The sequence below is a fragment of the Palaemon carinicauda genome, chromosome 2 (genome assembly GCF_036898095.1).
Source record: "Palaemon carinicauda isolate YSFRI2023 chromosome 2, ASM3689809v2, whole genome shotgun sequence".
NCBI lineage: Eukaryota > Metazoa > Arthropoda > Malacostraca > Decapoda > Palaemonidae > Palaemon > Palaemon carinicauda.
In genome coordinates, this window is record NC_090726.1 from 134,413,916 (window position 1) to 134,427,377 (window position 13,462).

The window sequence follows — 13,462 nt, forward strand, 5'->3', positions numbered from 1 at the left end:
ACGCCTCAATCCGTTCCGTCTCCTCTTACGGATAAAGTGGCCGAGTTGACCATCCAATCAGCCAAGGAGGGCTCCCCTGTGCCTGTCCTCAAGGAGACGGACCCCACCTCGATGCTTCTTCCGGGGGGCCTCTGCCCTTTGGAAGGATGCCTCTGCTACCTTTTCGGTGGGAAAGTTCGACCCGGACTGCGCCTCATCTCTCTTCTCTGAGAAGGTCCCCAAGTTACCGGATCACCTTCTCAAGTCAGAGTTCGACGCTAGAAACAGACTAGCTAGATCGCTTCACACCATGATCTCGGCAGAGATGTTAGCCTCCCTATACCCGGATGAGTCTCTATTCCGGGTGTTTGCTAAGAACAACCTTCAAGCTTTCCAGTTCGACCTGCACGATTTCTGAACATCCCGGATAAACTGCAGGAAGTATGTTCTGGCGGAAGCGTCCATTAGGCATGAGCCAAATAGGCTCATAGCCTCCTCCTGTTGGGGCAAGACCCTGTTTCCACAGGAGGAAGTAGACAAGGTCTTACAGGATGCTGCAAGGGCTAACCAGAACTTACAAGTGAGATGGGGTCTTTCGACCAAAAGGAGGGTAGATTCAGGGAAGCAGTCTTTCTTCAAAAAGAAACAATGCTTCACCCCATACAAGACCAGCCGTGGCCAGTTCCATCAAGGCCCTCACTCGTCAACTCCTTCTACCTCTAAGACGGCTTCTCCGCATACAGCGCCTCCACAGCACCTCCCCGGCCTTCAATCCAGCTTACGAATCCTCTAATACCTTTCGAGGATACTCTAGAGGCGGCAACAGGGGTAGAGGTCAGTTTCGCCACCGCGGCAGCCCAAGAGCCAGGGGTCCTCGTGGAGGACAGGGGTCTAAATTCACCCCCTCTCAATGAAAGGAATCAGGTAGGAGGGAGACTATACCACTTCCGGCACCAATGGACCTTCAGTCCTTGGGCCCACAGCATAGTATCAAAAGGCCTAGGTTGGAAATGGTCACAAGGATCTCCACCTCCAGCAGTGACCTTCTTCCAGAAACCGACTCCAATCTTGGAGGAATACACCAAAGAATTACTCAAGAAGAAGGCTAATCTGGGCACAGTCGGTCCCGGAATGCAACAAAGCTACAGCCAAAGCGATTCAATTCCTCAGCAAGCTGGGTTTCAAGGTCAACTTACAAAAGTCTCGCCTGCAACCGGCAAGCCACTTCGAATGGTTAGGCATCCAATGGGACCTCACAAGTCACAAGCTCTCTCTTCCTTCCAAGAAGGTCAGGGAGATAGCATCCAAGACAAAGAACTTTCTCAAACACAAACAGGTGTCCAGAAGAGCCTTAGAAAGAATCCTCGGCTTACTTCAATTTGCGTCAGTGACAGACCTCTTATTGAAAGCCAAACTCAAAGACATCAACCGAGTTTGAAGAAAGAGAGCTACAATACATTTACGAGACAAGATTTCGTCGATCCCCTCAGTCCTGAAAGAGAGACTCCGGCCATGGTCCAAACCAGAGAACCTTTCCAAATCGGTTCCTCTGCAATTCCCTCCTCCTCTAGTGACGATTCATACAGACGCGTCTCTGAGTAGTTGGGGGGGATATTAACACCAACAGATGTTTCAGGGCTCCTGGTCCCCCGCCATGAGACACTTCCACATCAATGTACTAGAAGCCATGGCAGTATTCTTGACCCTGAAGCGGCTATCCCCTCCACGGTCCACTCATATCAGGATAATCTCAGACAGCACAGCAGTGGTGCACTGCATAAACAGAAGTGGATCGAAATCTCCCAACCTCAACCAAGTCCTGGTCACGATTTTCGCCTTGGCAGTAGAAAAGAACTGGTTCCTGTCGGCAACTCACCTGGCAGGAGTCCAGAACGTGATAGCGGACTCGCTATCCAGGACGAAACCACTGGAGTCAGAATGGTCTCTGGACATGAATTCTTTCCGGTGGGTTTCCAGGCTGGTTCCCGGTCTCCAGGTGGATCTATTCGCGACACAACTGAACCACAAACTTCCTTGTTATGTGACCCCAAACCTGGACCCTCAGGTATATGCTATGGACACTCTAACCCTGGATTGGAACCATTGGAAGAAGATTTACCTCTTCCCTCCGGTGAATCTTCTGATGAAAGTCTTACACAAACTACGCTCCTTCCAAGGGGCAGTAGCTTTAGTAGCACCGCACTGGCCAAAGAGCAGTTGGTTTCCTCTCCTCCTCGAGTTGAAACTCCGCCCCTTCCGGATCCCATTCCCCAAGCTGACCCAATTAGTCCAAACTCAGACTGTGTCAGATTCCTCAAGGATAGCCAAAACCCTAACTTTGTGGATTTCATGAAGTTTGCAGCCCGCAGAGATGCAAACATTGACCCGGAAAATGTCCTCTTCATAGAATCAGACAAAAGGGACTCTACAATTAGACAATACGATTCGGCCGTGAAGAAATTAGCAGATTTCCTAAAGAATTCAGAACATTCTCCCATGACCTCTAATTTGGCCATCTCATTTTTAAGTCCCTATTTGACAAGGGCCTAGCAGCTAGCACTATAACCACGATTAAGTCGGCTCTGAAGATCTTCCTCGTGGGTTTCAATATTGACCTGGCAGATTCCTATTTTTCATCTATTCCGAAGGCATGCCCTAGGCTCAGACCTTCGGTGCGCCCACAAAAGGTCTCTTGGTCTCTGAACAACGTACTAAAGCTAGCTTCAGACACGGAAAACGAATCCTGCTCCTACATCACTCTTCTTAGGAAGACCTTATTCCTAACGGCTTTGGCCTCAGGTGCTAGAATCTCAGAATTAGCAGCTCTCTCACGTAATCCTGAAAATATGGATTTCCTCCCGTCAGGCGAAGTTCTACTTTCTCCAGACAGAGCTTTCCTAGCTAAAAACGAGGACCCGCAGAATAGGTGGTCCCCTTGGAAGATTATCCCTCTTCTTCAAGATACTTCTGTGTGTCCAGTCACTACACTCAAGGCATTCTTGGCTAGAACCGCCATCCGCTCGTCTGGACCCTTGTTTCTCAGAGAACAAGGAGGCTCTATTTCCATTCAAGGCATCAGACAACAAATCCTTTACTTTATTAAGGAAGCTTACCCGGAATCATTTCCCCATGCTCATGATATCCGGTCGGTAGCAACCTCCATCAATTACTTTCAGAACATGGATTTTGATGACCTTAAGAAGTATACGGGTTGGAAATCTCCTATGGTTTTCAAACGCCACTATTTGAAGAACCTACAGGCCCTTAAATTCCCCACGGTTGTAGCTGGGAGTCTTATCTCCCCCCAATAATCTCTTTGTTCTTCCTTTTCATCCATCTCTCTCCTTCTCCCTCCTACCTGCCACTCCCGCCAAGTCGCCGCTCTCCTGGGTGGTTCGTTTAGCCCTAGAATTATGTTACCATTACTTCATTAACCTGGTTATTACCTGTTAGTATGTTTAACCTTATCTAATGTTATTTCATGTTACCATTCTTTAGCCATGTAAGGATTGAGTTCGTGTTGTGTTTTGATTTTCGGGATGATTCCCTGCATTTCATCTTATTGTTACTCCATCTTTGGGATTCCTGTTTGGCTAATGTGTTATATTTTTAGTTTGCCTACATTAATATAGTATTTTGTTTTTGGTACATGGTGTTTGACTTTATTCCTTTTATTTGATAGTGTTTTTTGGGCTTGGAAGGCATTCTCTGGTACATTTTCACCGGGTGTCACAGGTCGACCCAGAAAAGGGATTTTGACAAAGGAAAAATCTATTTCTGGGGAGATACCTGTGACGCCCGGTGAAACCCTTCCCTTACGTTGCCCCACCCTTTCCTTTCCAAGCCATAGTTCTTGCAGAAGGATGTAGTACAGATGTCGCTAGTGTCGGGCGTCGGTAGAGTGGGTCAGGTAAGGTAGCTAGGGCCTCTGTTACGGCCCTTCCCTTTGATGAAGGAATTATCTAAATGGAAGACAGCCTGTGAATAGTGGTTTTCACACGCCCCTGCTTTATACACGACGCCCACTGGGTGCTCGCGCGAGGGTAGTAACCTCTGCATTCCATACTTTAACTTTCTCTGGTATATTTGGAAGTATTTATATCAGAAAAGTGTAAGGAAGGACCCTTTTCACCGGGCGTCATAGGTATCTCCCCAGAAATAGATTTTTCCTTTGTCAAAATCCCTTTATAGCTAATTAACGGGAACGTCGTACTAGCAACTAAATAAAGCATTTATTGCGTATGACAGCAGTCTTAAATGGCCGCCTCCAGGGATGGCAGTGCTCCGCTTAACACACCTAAATTATGTTAATTTAACTGTGAGAAGGGAGCCAAAATTTATACACAGGAAAGATTAAATACTCAACTTTCCAGAGGATGAAGATGCTGGAAATTGTATGGTAATATTCCTTAAAAACAGTAACAACACCGAGAGCAAGTGGGAGAAACACCGTGCTTAAATAGCTACTTTTAAAGGAATAGTTACGCCATAGTAGTACGGGGAGGGGATCCACCGGGTAACCTTAATAACGGCTCCCCTTCAAATTCGCCACTCTTCCCCCTCAAGGCAAAAACTCTATTCGGGGTGAAGATTGCTATGTGTCGTATCAAGAAATACATCCCCTGATATTATGCGATATCCTTAAAAGTTATATTAAGGATACTCGCGCTAGGAGTTAGAATTCTGGAGACCTGTGGTCAATTCTCTGGGAGTATCATTGTAGACAAATATCCCTTTGAAAGCTACCTAAAGGAACTTTCCATCAGGACGACATGGCTGAGCCCCAAAAATTACTTTACAAAAGCCATTACGGAACCAATTAATTTCTTGTTGTGAGGCATTACTGCAGTTGGTAGTTCTTCTTTGAATGAATAGCACATGACTCCTTGATAAGAATTGAAATAATTGGTATTAGTTTAAAAATTATGGTTGTATTCTGGTACTTTATTGTTTGTTAGTTGGTATAAATAAGCTATAAGTACTTTTTTATGATCTCAAGTGAGTTACCCTTTAATAATACTGTATATTGATGTTAGTATGTTCCTTATGCTATATACAAAATCATATTTTTTAAAGTCTTTCACTGTAATAATTGTATCCAACTTTTTTTCCAGTGTAAGTGTGGCATATGATCACTTGGTTGTACGGGAACCCTCTCAGATCAGCATATACCAAGTTGGTAGTGGTGAAAAGATCTTCCAGTATTTACAGGACCGTCGAGTGCCATTGCATTTTAATGCTGATTTACTGGAGAGTCTTAGGTGAGCTTGAATTTAGTTTGATGATATGCAGATTCATCAAAAAAATATTAATTTTAAGTTTGAAAGCAAAACAATTATCATAACCATCATTATCATTTTTATGTTGAATTTTTCATGTACAGTATATAATTAAAAATTTAAATTTGCTCTCTCCATTGTCTTCCAGCAGGTGCACTTTCTTTGTGAATGTCCATGTGGTCTAGATCTCCTTCTCTCTCTTTTCTCTGATTATCCGGATCTCCCTTGTATTTTTTTTTATTTTTCAATAACTTTTCTGACTGCTGTCTTTTTTCCTCTCCTTGTCTCATCAATTCTCCAATTAAACTCAATCTCTGATATCATAAGTGGTTTTTTTAGCCTTTAGAAACCATTTTTCTAGAACTTCCTCTTCCAGTCTCTAGGTACAAATTAGCAAAAGTTTTTTTCTCTGTATATTAATGGTATGCTCTTACTCATTAGTACTGCAGCCTTTGAAATCTCTTTTGAATCCATCCAGACTGTTGCTAGACTTTCCATTCCACGATAACACATTTTTTTCGCCTTCTCCCCACTCTCTGTTTCCTCTTCATGTAAATAAATTTTTGGGCTCAAGCCATGTCGTGCTGATGGAAGTTCCTTTATTAGTAGCTTCCTAGGTTATATGTGACTACAGTGATATATCCCAGAGAATTTACCGAAGGTACCCTGAATTCTAACTCCTGGAGCGAATATCCCTTAAAATTTTAAGAAGGGATATCGCGTAAGGACGTAATGGCACACCTCATAGCAATCTGCACCCCAGATAGAGTTTTACGTTCGAGGAGGTGTGGCAAAAATAAAAGGGGGCCCTTCAAAGGCCATCCCCGTTCCCTACTACTATCGATAGTACAACAGTGCCATCCCTACGATAGTGGCCATTCCTTTTATTGTAGCGATTTCGCTCGGTGGTATTTTCCTGTGATTGAATTTTTCGATTGTTTAAAGGATTATTAATTATGCTTTCTTCATCCTCTTCCGCCTTTGGAAAGTTGAGTATCGGGTCTTTACTTTGAATATGATTTAGCTCCTGTTTCACAATGAAATTGAGTATTTATTGTGTTTTAGAGCTAGGCCAGTTACTGGAGGCGCCATGGGTGCTGTCGTTCTTAGGCATGCGTTATTTAGTTAGCGGAACGACTTCCAGTTTTTTAAATAGCTTTATTTAATTCTTGTAATTATTTAGCTATTTAGGCATTTATTCTTGTGAAGATTTGATTATGTGCATAATTATTTCATTTTTCCTCTGTCGATCGTATACTGTAGTTAGACGAGAACTCGTCTAGTCTAGTTAACCTATCCTAGACATTTTCTATACGTTCGACATTCCCCGATTACCCTTATGTTTCGTTTTCATCCATTGGAAACTGATACTTCCTAGAATGTTATGAAACTTCTCACATCTCTTCGGAGACTTAAGGGTAATCCCTTTCCCTCTGAGAGTAGCCTCAGGCTACAACCCTAGTAGCCGTGCCTGAATTTTATTCAGACATGGCTAATCTGGGGTTTGGTTTCTGCCTATTCCCTTAACCTTTGGTTGTGGATATACCAGCAGGTTTTGGGATTTAGTCAGAATCTCAGAGTATTTAGTCTTATGTCGACGACCTGCCGGCAGGGTGAGTTGGTTGTAGGATACCTTTATGCCCCTGCCGACAAGGTTGCCGACAATGGAGGTTAGCCCTCCATAGTCGCATTAGAGTTATGGTAGTATACCATCTTCTCCTTGCGACTAAAAGACTAGTCCTGTGACACAGTTCCCGGGGCTAAGAGTAATTCTCTTTTAGCCTAGGATAACGTGGCACTGGAACCCTGTTTCTCCCTTGTTGAGAGGAGGCGGCAGTGCCGCCACCCCCTTAACTGTGTCGGCAGTCTCTGGATTGCAGAACTGAGTCTCTCCTGGCACCTTGATTCTGTCGATACCGATACAGAAACAGAGTTCCTTTTATAGGTGGTAGGACTGACAAGTGTGTCAGTTCCTTTCACAGACATTACAGGACCCTTTTCCCCTACCCCTCTATCCTCTTTGATGGTCGATCCATTGTCTTTTTAGGCTGACATCCTGCAACCTTACCATTGCGGTAGGGTGCTGGAGCCAGCCAGACTCCCTCTCCTATCTTGGCTGGCGGCAGGGCTACTGCCGCCTGCCGGCCTGGCCGGCAACCAAGATGGCTGCCGGCTGTCATGGCCTGTCGGCGGCTGCCGACGTTGCCGGCGGCTGACGGAATGATAGCCTTTTGCCGGCCTGGCCGGCAACCAAGATGGCTGCCGACAATCATGGACTGTCGGCGGCTGCCGACATTGCCAGCGGCTGCCGACATTGCCGGCGGCTGCCGACATGGCTGGCGGCTGACGGCACATTCGCTAGCTGCCGGCATGGCCAGCAGTTACGTCCATGATGGCCGAGAGTGGGTAGTCCCTTCTGTCCCCAAGGTTCTTCAGTCCTCCCTTGGACTGTTGCTATAGGTTCTGTTGCCTGTGTGCTGCCGACAAAGTCAGTGCTGACTCGGTAGGCAGAGCGCCGACTGTACTTGTACTGTCAGCGGGTTGCTGGCAACAGTACTGTAGCTATATAGAAGCCTGAATGTTACATTCTCCCCTTCTATTAGAACCTTCTTTCGGAAAAAAGGCAGTCTATTAGACTTTTCTTCCTTAATTAATGTATACATTTACAGTAAAGGATAGCCCTTTTTTCCATACTGTCTCTCTCTCTGTCTCGCTAGTTCTGCCGGGTATACCGGCAAGTCCTAGCTAGACCGGCAACATGCCGGATCAACTACTGTATAGGTTATACAGATAGCCAGTATATCTCAGTATAGTATATACTGTAGATAGAAAACTACTATATTTCTTGTACTAGTAGTTATTTCCAATATATTTTGGGTATCCAGCTCGGGCATTCGCTGAGCCTAATCCTATATTGAATGAATATGATTTCTTCAATATCCTGATTGGAAATCAGTTTAGGATTACCCTACAATATTAAATACTTCAAGGCAAGAGTTATACACTCCTAACCTTTAAAAGGTACAGCCTTTTCTTGAGTCTCCCTGATCAGGAAACACTATAATTCAATATAGTAGGAAGACTACAGCTATTGACCTGAGTCGGATATACTATATATGTCTTTAATTTTCTAGTCCATCTGGCTTTATGCTGGATGGACCCTTCTGTCTTATGCTGCCTGGTAGGCAGCATAATGACTAGATTACAATACATAGGTACAGTAGTCGATAATTTGCAATATAGACTTACTGCATTTAGAAAACTACAGTACCATGATACAGTAGTATTTTCTAGCATACCTTGGGTATCCTTCAGCGAGTTTTTCTGCTGATACCGCTTATATATTGAAGGAATATTTTCTTCAATAGTCTGATTTAGAATCAGTCATCCTGACCCCACAGAATTAACATTTTTTTGGACAGTTACTTGATACTTCTCTACCCCTAGGGGTAAGAACCCTTCTACTTGGATTTTCTCAACAGAGTAAGCTCCATGTAGTTAATACTGAGGGGAGGTAGCAGCATTTGCTCGCGGGGGTACACAAGTATGTATCTCCTACTATCCCTTTATAGCTTACTATCCTAAGCTATTCTGTTGTAGATGACATTTACATGTTGATTATCAGTGTAATAATCCCTTGTATACTCATTTGGTTTTCCTTTCTTTACAGGAGGAACACCAGATATCTTGTGCTGCGGTCCCCTGCAAAGCCAAGAGTAAGGACTTTTACGGTCATAATACTTGCAGGTTGCATGCCCCCTGCAATATTATTTCCGGATCCCTACATTATTGGAACCCACAGGGTTGCAATATATGTCGGACATTGATGTCTGAAGGTTTTGATAATCCCAAGTCTACAGAGTCTAGGGATATAGCTCAGTATAAATTACGTAACTGGGTGAGTGGCTTCCAAAAGATCTCTCCGGGACCTTTCCTACCTAATGATAGAATGCGTAAGCTATTATTTCCAAAGCTAAGTGAGGAAATAGTAGTGCCTCAGGAGCCAACTACATCCCCTGATGGCGAGAAAACCTTTGGGATCGAGGGCAAGAAGTGCCCTAAGGTTGAAGAGAAATATGTTGTGTCGGACTTTCCTCCGCCTACTGTATGCCGGCTAAAGAGCCACCGATGTCAACATCTTCTTCTTCTACCCCTCTTTGGATAATGTGGTACTGTTATGTATCCAACTGAAGAATCAGATAAAGAGCTTTGGTAAACAAAGCAAAAAGCGAGAAGTAAAACACAAGATAGAACCTTGTAAAGCTTCTCTTGTTGCTTCCCACAGGTCAGTCAAACGACCCATGAATCAAGACCTTCCTACATGCTCCATAACCAATCCCTGGAGGTTTGCGGAGCAGATGTCGATTTCAAATGGCAATCTCCACATCTCAGAGAAATTAGGTGCTGTTCCTTTGGACAAAATCCAATTTTGGCCAAGCTTTGATGCTTTCCCTAATTGTTGGGTTCGACTGTTGTATGAACCAAAGTCAGGAAAAGGAACGGAACAAAAGGAGGTCATGATTCTTGACCATGGTAAGGCAGACTATCCTTTCAGGTAATCTGAAGAGGGCGGGTTATTCAGAGACGAATGTATTCTCACTGAATAACAGACACCCTTCCTTTCTTGCTCCTACTTCACTCGCTTTCCCCTTTATGGGGAAGGCATTTACTTCGGTTACCAAAGCTGTAGAGGCGGGTGAACCATGTCCTACACTCGATGAGTGCAAGCCTTTGTCACCAGCTTTTCCCGGTCAGGAAAAGGATTGGAAGGAAGTCCATTTGACATTTTCGGCAGGAAAATTAGACAAGGATGTCGCAAGTCGACAATTCAATGTATGTCTCCCTATTTTGTCCGATTTGCTCATGTTTAATGAACTCGAGTCAAAGAAGAGACTTGCGACATCCCTTTCTCTACAAAACAACATATAGTTGTGTTCAACCTACGAAAACACCCCAGGCATGCTCATGGTCATAGCCAAAATGCATATGGCTACCTTGGTAAAGGACCTTTACGCCTTTGTGAAGGCTAGGAGAGCATGTAGAGAGTTTGTGTTCGCTGCTGCAACAGTGAAACATGAAACAAGGAAGCTAATATCTTCCACCATCTGGGGTAAAGATCTCTTCCCACAAGAGGTCATTAAGGAAGTAATTAAGAATGCCACCATGGAGAACATAAGTCTTCTCCGGAAATGGGGCATTCCCTCAAAGAGAAAATCTTCTGTGGTTGTGGGTCCCCAACCTAAAAATAAGATCGAAAATACTGGAAATATTCCAGTGACCACAATGCTACAGGCAAATGGTCAAAAGTCTAAACCTGCTGATTATTCGAAGCATAAAGACGCTTCGGCTAGGAGGAACTTTCCCTCAGGATCGCAGGACCTTCGATCCTTTGGTCCAGAGTCTATTCGAAATGAGCCATTGGTGGGAAACAAAAATGTCCCTACTTTCGTCGTCTTACCTTCTCCTACAGTTCAAAACCCTCCTGGAGGAGTATACTTGAGAGCTGTAGAGCATACAGGTAGTAAGAAAGCTATGGCTCGTCGAGTTCCAGGGAAGGCCATTTTCTGTTCACGAGAAGGACTCGAGAAATCTCCGAGTCATTCTGAACCTGTCGCCACTCAACAAGTTTATAGTAAACTACAAGTTCCGAATGTTAATCCTTCTGAACATATGGACCTTGTTCCAATTAAGGGTGTTCGTAGTCTTACCAGACATGAAAGGTATCCCTCGGAACCTTCCAGCCAACCACCCCCCTTCCTCCTATTTAGGATTCATGTCACGAAGAGTAATATTCATCCTAGTATAGATACGTATCAGACTCACAGTCCTAAGTATCTTCATATAGATGACCCGGTTCCCGGGACATCGCAGATGCAAGATTTGCCTCTAGAAGTCTCGACTTTCTCCAGATCTATGGTTTCGATAGCTAAGAAACCATCGAAGCTTTCAGTCACATCAACTCAATTTCCTCTTGGGGATTTAAAAGGAGCTCACAAGGTCCGTCAAGAGACTCAGCTGATCGATCAGATTCCCGAAACGCTAACAAGGGAAAACGCTAAACTTTCCCTGGTTCGCAATTCTGACAGACCTTGTGCAATGAGCACATCGGAAGGATGCGTTAAGGGTCTGGAGAAAATACGCATCAAATGCTTGAAGAGATCAAATATGACTTCACAATCGAACTTCTCGTACAGTTCTGGTGAAGTTACCCATCCCTTTCTTAAAGGAATGGCACCTAACAGCAGTTCAATTACAACTGATCCACGAGGTGACGGTGGATACTCTATCTCAATCCAAGGAGATAGAGCTGGAATGGTCCATGGACGCAGACATATTCCATCCCAGATGGGAGTAAGTCCCGGAACTGCAGCTCGATCTTTTCATCACGAGCATCTTCAAGAAAGTACCTCGTTAAATAGCCCCTTACGAGGATCCTCTAATGAGGCTGATAGACTAGATGAGGCCGGTCCTAGTTCCGATCCTAGCTATATTTCTGAAGATTAAAAAATAAACTGCCTTAGGTTTATCACGGAGAACCCAAACCCCTCATTTCACGATTTTCTTGCCCTAGCGGTTAGAAAGAGGTTTGGGATCTCAGAAGGCAATATAGAATTCTTAGAAGAATACAAGGCTAAGTCTACTAGAAGACAATACGAGTCTTCCTGGAAGAAGTGGGTGGAGTTTGTTAAATCAAAAGGACCGAAAGAAATTTCTATGAACTTCTGTCTGTCCTTCTTTGTCCACCTTCATAGCCAGGGGTTGGCGGCCAATACGATAAATACGTGCAAATCGGCCTGAACAATGAAGATTGTTCTCTTAAGGATCTAACCCAAAAAGTTATTTTCCTGTTCGCAATAGCCTCTGGGGCTAGAGTTAGTGAAATAGTGGCTCTATCGAGAGATGAGGGCCACATTCAGTTCACAGATTTAGGAGAACTGAATCTCTTTCCTGATCTATCATTTCTCGCTAAAAACGAGCTACCCACTAAGAGGTGGGGTCCCTGGAGAATCTGTCCTCTGAAGGAAGATGTCTCTCTATGTCCTGTAGAGTATCTAAAGGTCTATCTTCGTAGAACTTCAGACTTCAGGGAAGGATAGCTCTTTAAAGGAGAAACTTCGGGATCAAATTTATCTCTAAATCAACTAAGGGCGAAGCTCACCTACTTTATTCGTAGAGCGGATCCGGAGAGTACTCCCGCAGGTCATGATCCGCGAAAGATTGCTTCATCATTGAACTTCTTTCAGTACATGGACTTTGAGCGTCTTTGTTCATACACTGGATGGAAATCATCTAGAGTGTTTTACAAACACTATGCAAAACAAGTGCATGAACTGAAACACTTTGTAGTGGCGGCAGGTAGTGTATTAAAACCTGCCCCCTAATTTCTGTGATAAACTATTTTTGGCTTGGGTCCTCACTTGTCCTCGGATATGCACTGGATAAGAATCATCCAGGATGTTCTACAAACACTATGCTATGCTAGTCCATGATCTGAAGCAATATGTGGTGACGTCAGGTAACTTATTTACTCTGCCGTTTATTCTACGATGAACAGATAATTGACTGGGACTGTCAGTTAAAGGGAGAGGAAGTCATCCTTTTTAAGTATGTCTTCTTTTATTTAAGTGTTCCCAGGTGTGGAATTATACAGATAGCTCTAGTGCTGGTGTACGAAGTACATAGTGCAGTTAATGGTAACCAGTACAGGTATTATGAAGAGCGATTATCTTTTATCTTCTCTTCAATCTGAGAGTGGCATTTCTTGACTTCATTCCTTCAAGAAAGAAATACGATTCCTGTACTCGTTTCAGGTATAATCCCATTGTCAGACTACATTCGTTTTGCTAACCATCTCGTGTAGTCATTTATTAGAAATAAATGTCTATTAGAATGTAGTGCGTCCACCTTCGCCAGACAATTGTATCTATACATGCCAGACTTTTTATCTACCTAGAATGCATCCTTCACATATTTGTATGCATCAAAGGTTAGACATAAGAGAGACTGATGTCATTTTGGCCAAATATACAACTTGAGATTATTTGTATATTCAGTGTGTACTTAAGTTTGGTCATACTATTTATGTTAACCTCGAAATCCCTTTTCAACTGTCTAGATGACTCTTCCCTGTAGGAGGCAGGAAGCACTAACATTGTTTATGATTAGTGATGATGACTTATTACGGTATTGTCACTAGTCTCATA

The 13,462-nt window shown here is 43.7% G+C and overlaps 1 protein-coding gene across 1 annotated transcript in view; it reads left to right on the plus strand.

The window, feature by feature from the left end:
* Window positions 1-13,462, plus strand: part of LOC137627228 (general transcription factor 3C polypeptide 4-like) — a 386,672-nt gene that overhangs the window by 259,606 nt on the left and 113,604 nt on the right. Inside the window, exon 8 of the mRNA XM_068358312.1 lies at window positions 5,094-5,240. Within this exon, the coding sequence (XP_068214413.1) occupies window positions 5,094-5,240 (147 nt within the window). The remainder of the gene's footprint in view (window positions 1-5,093; window positions 5,241-13,462) is intronic.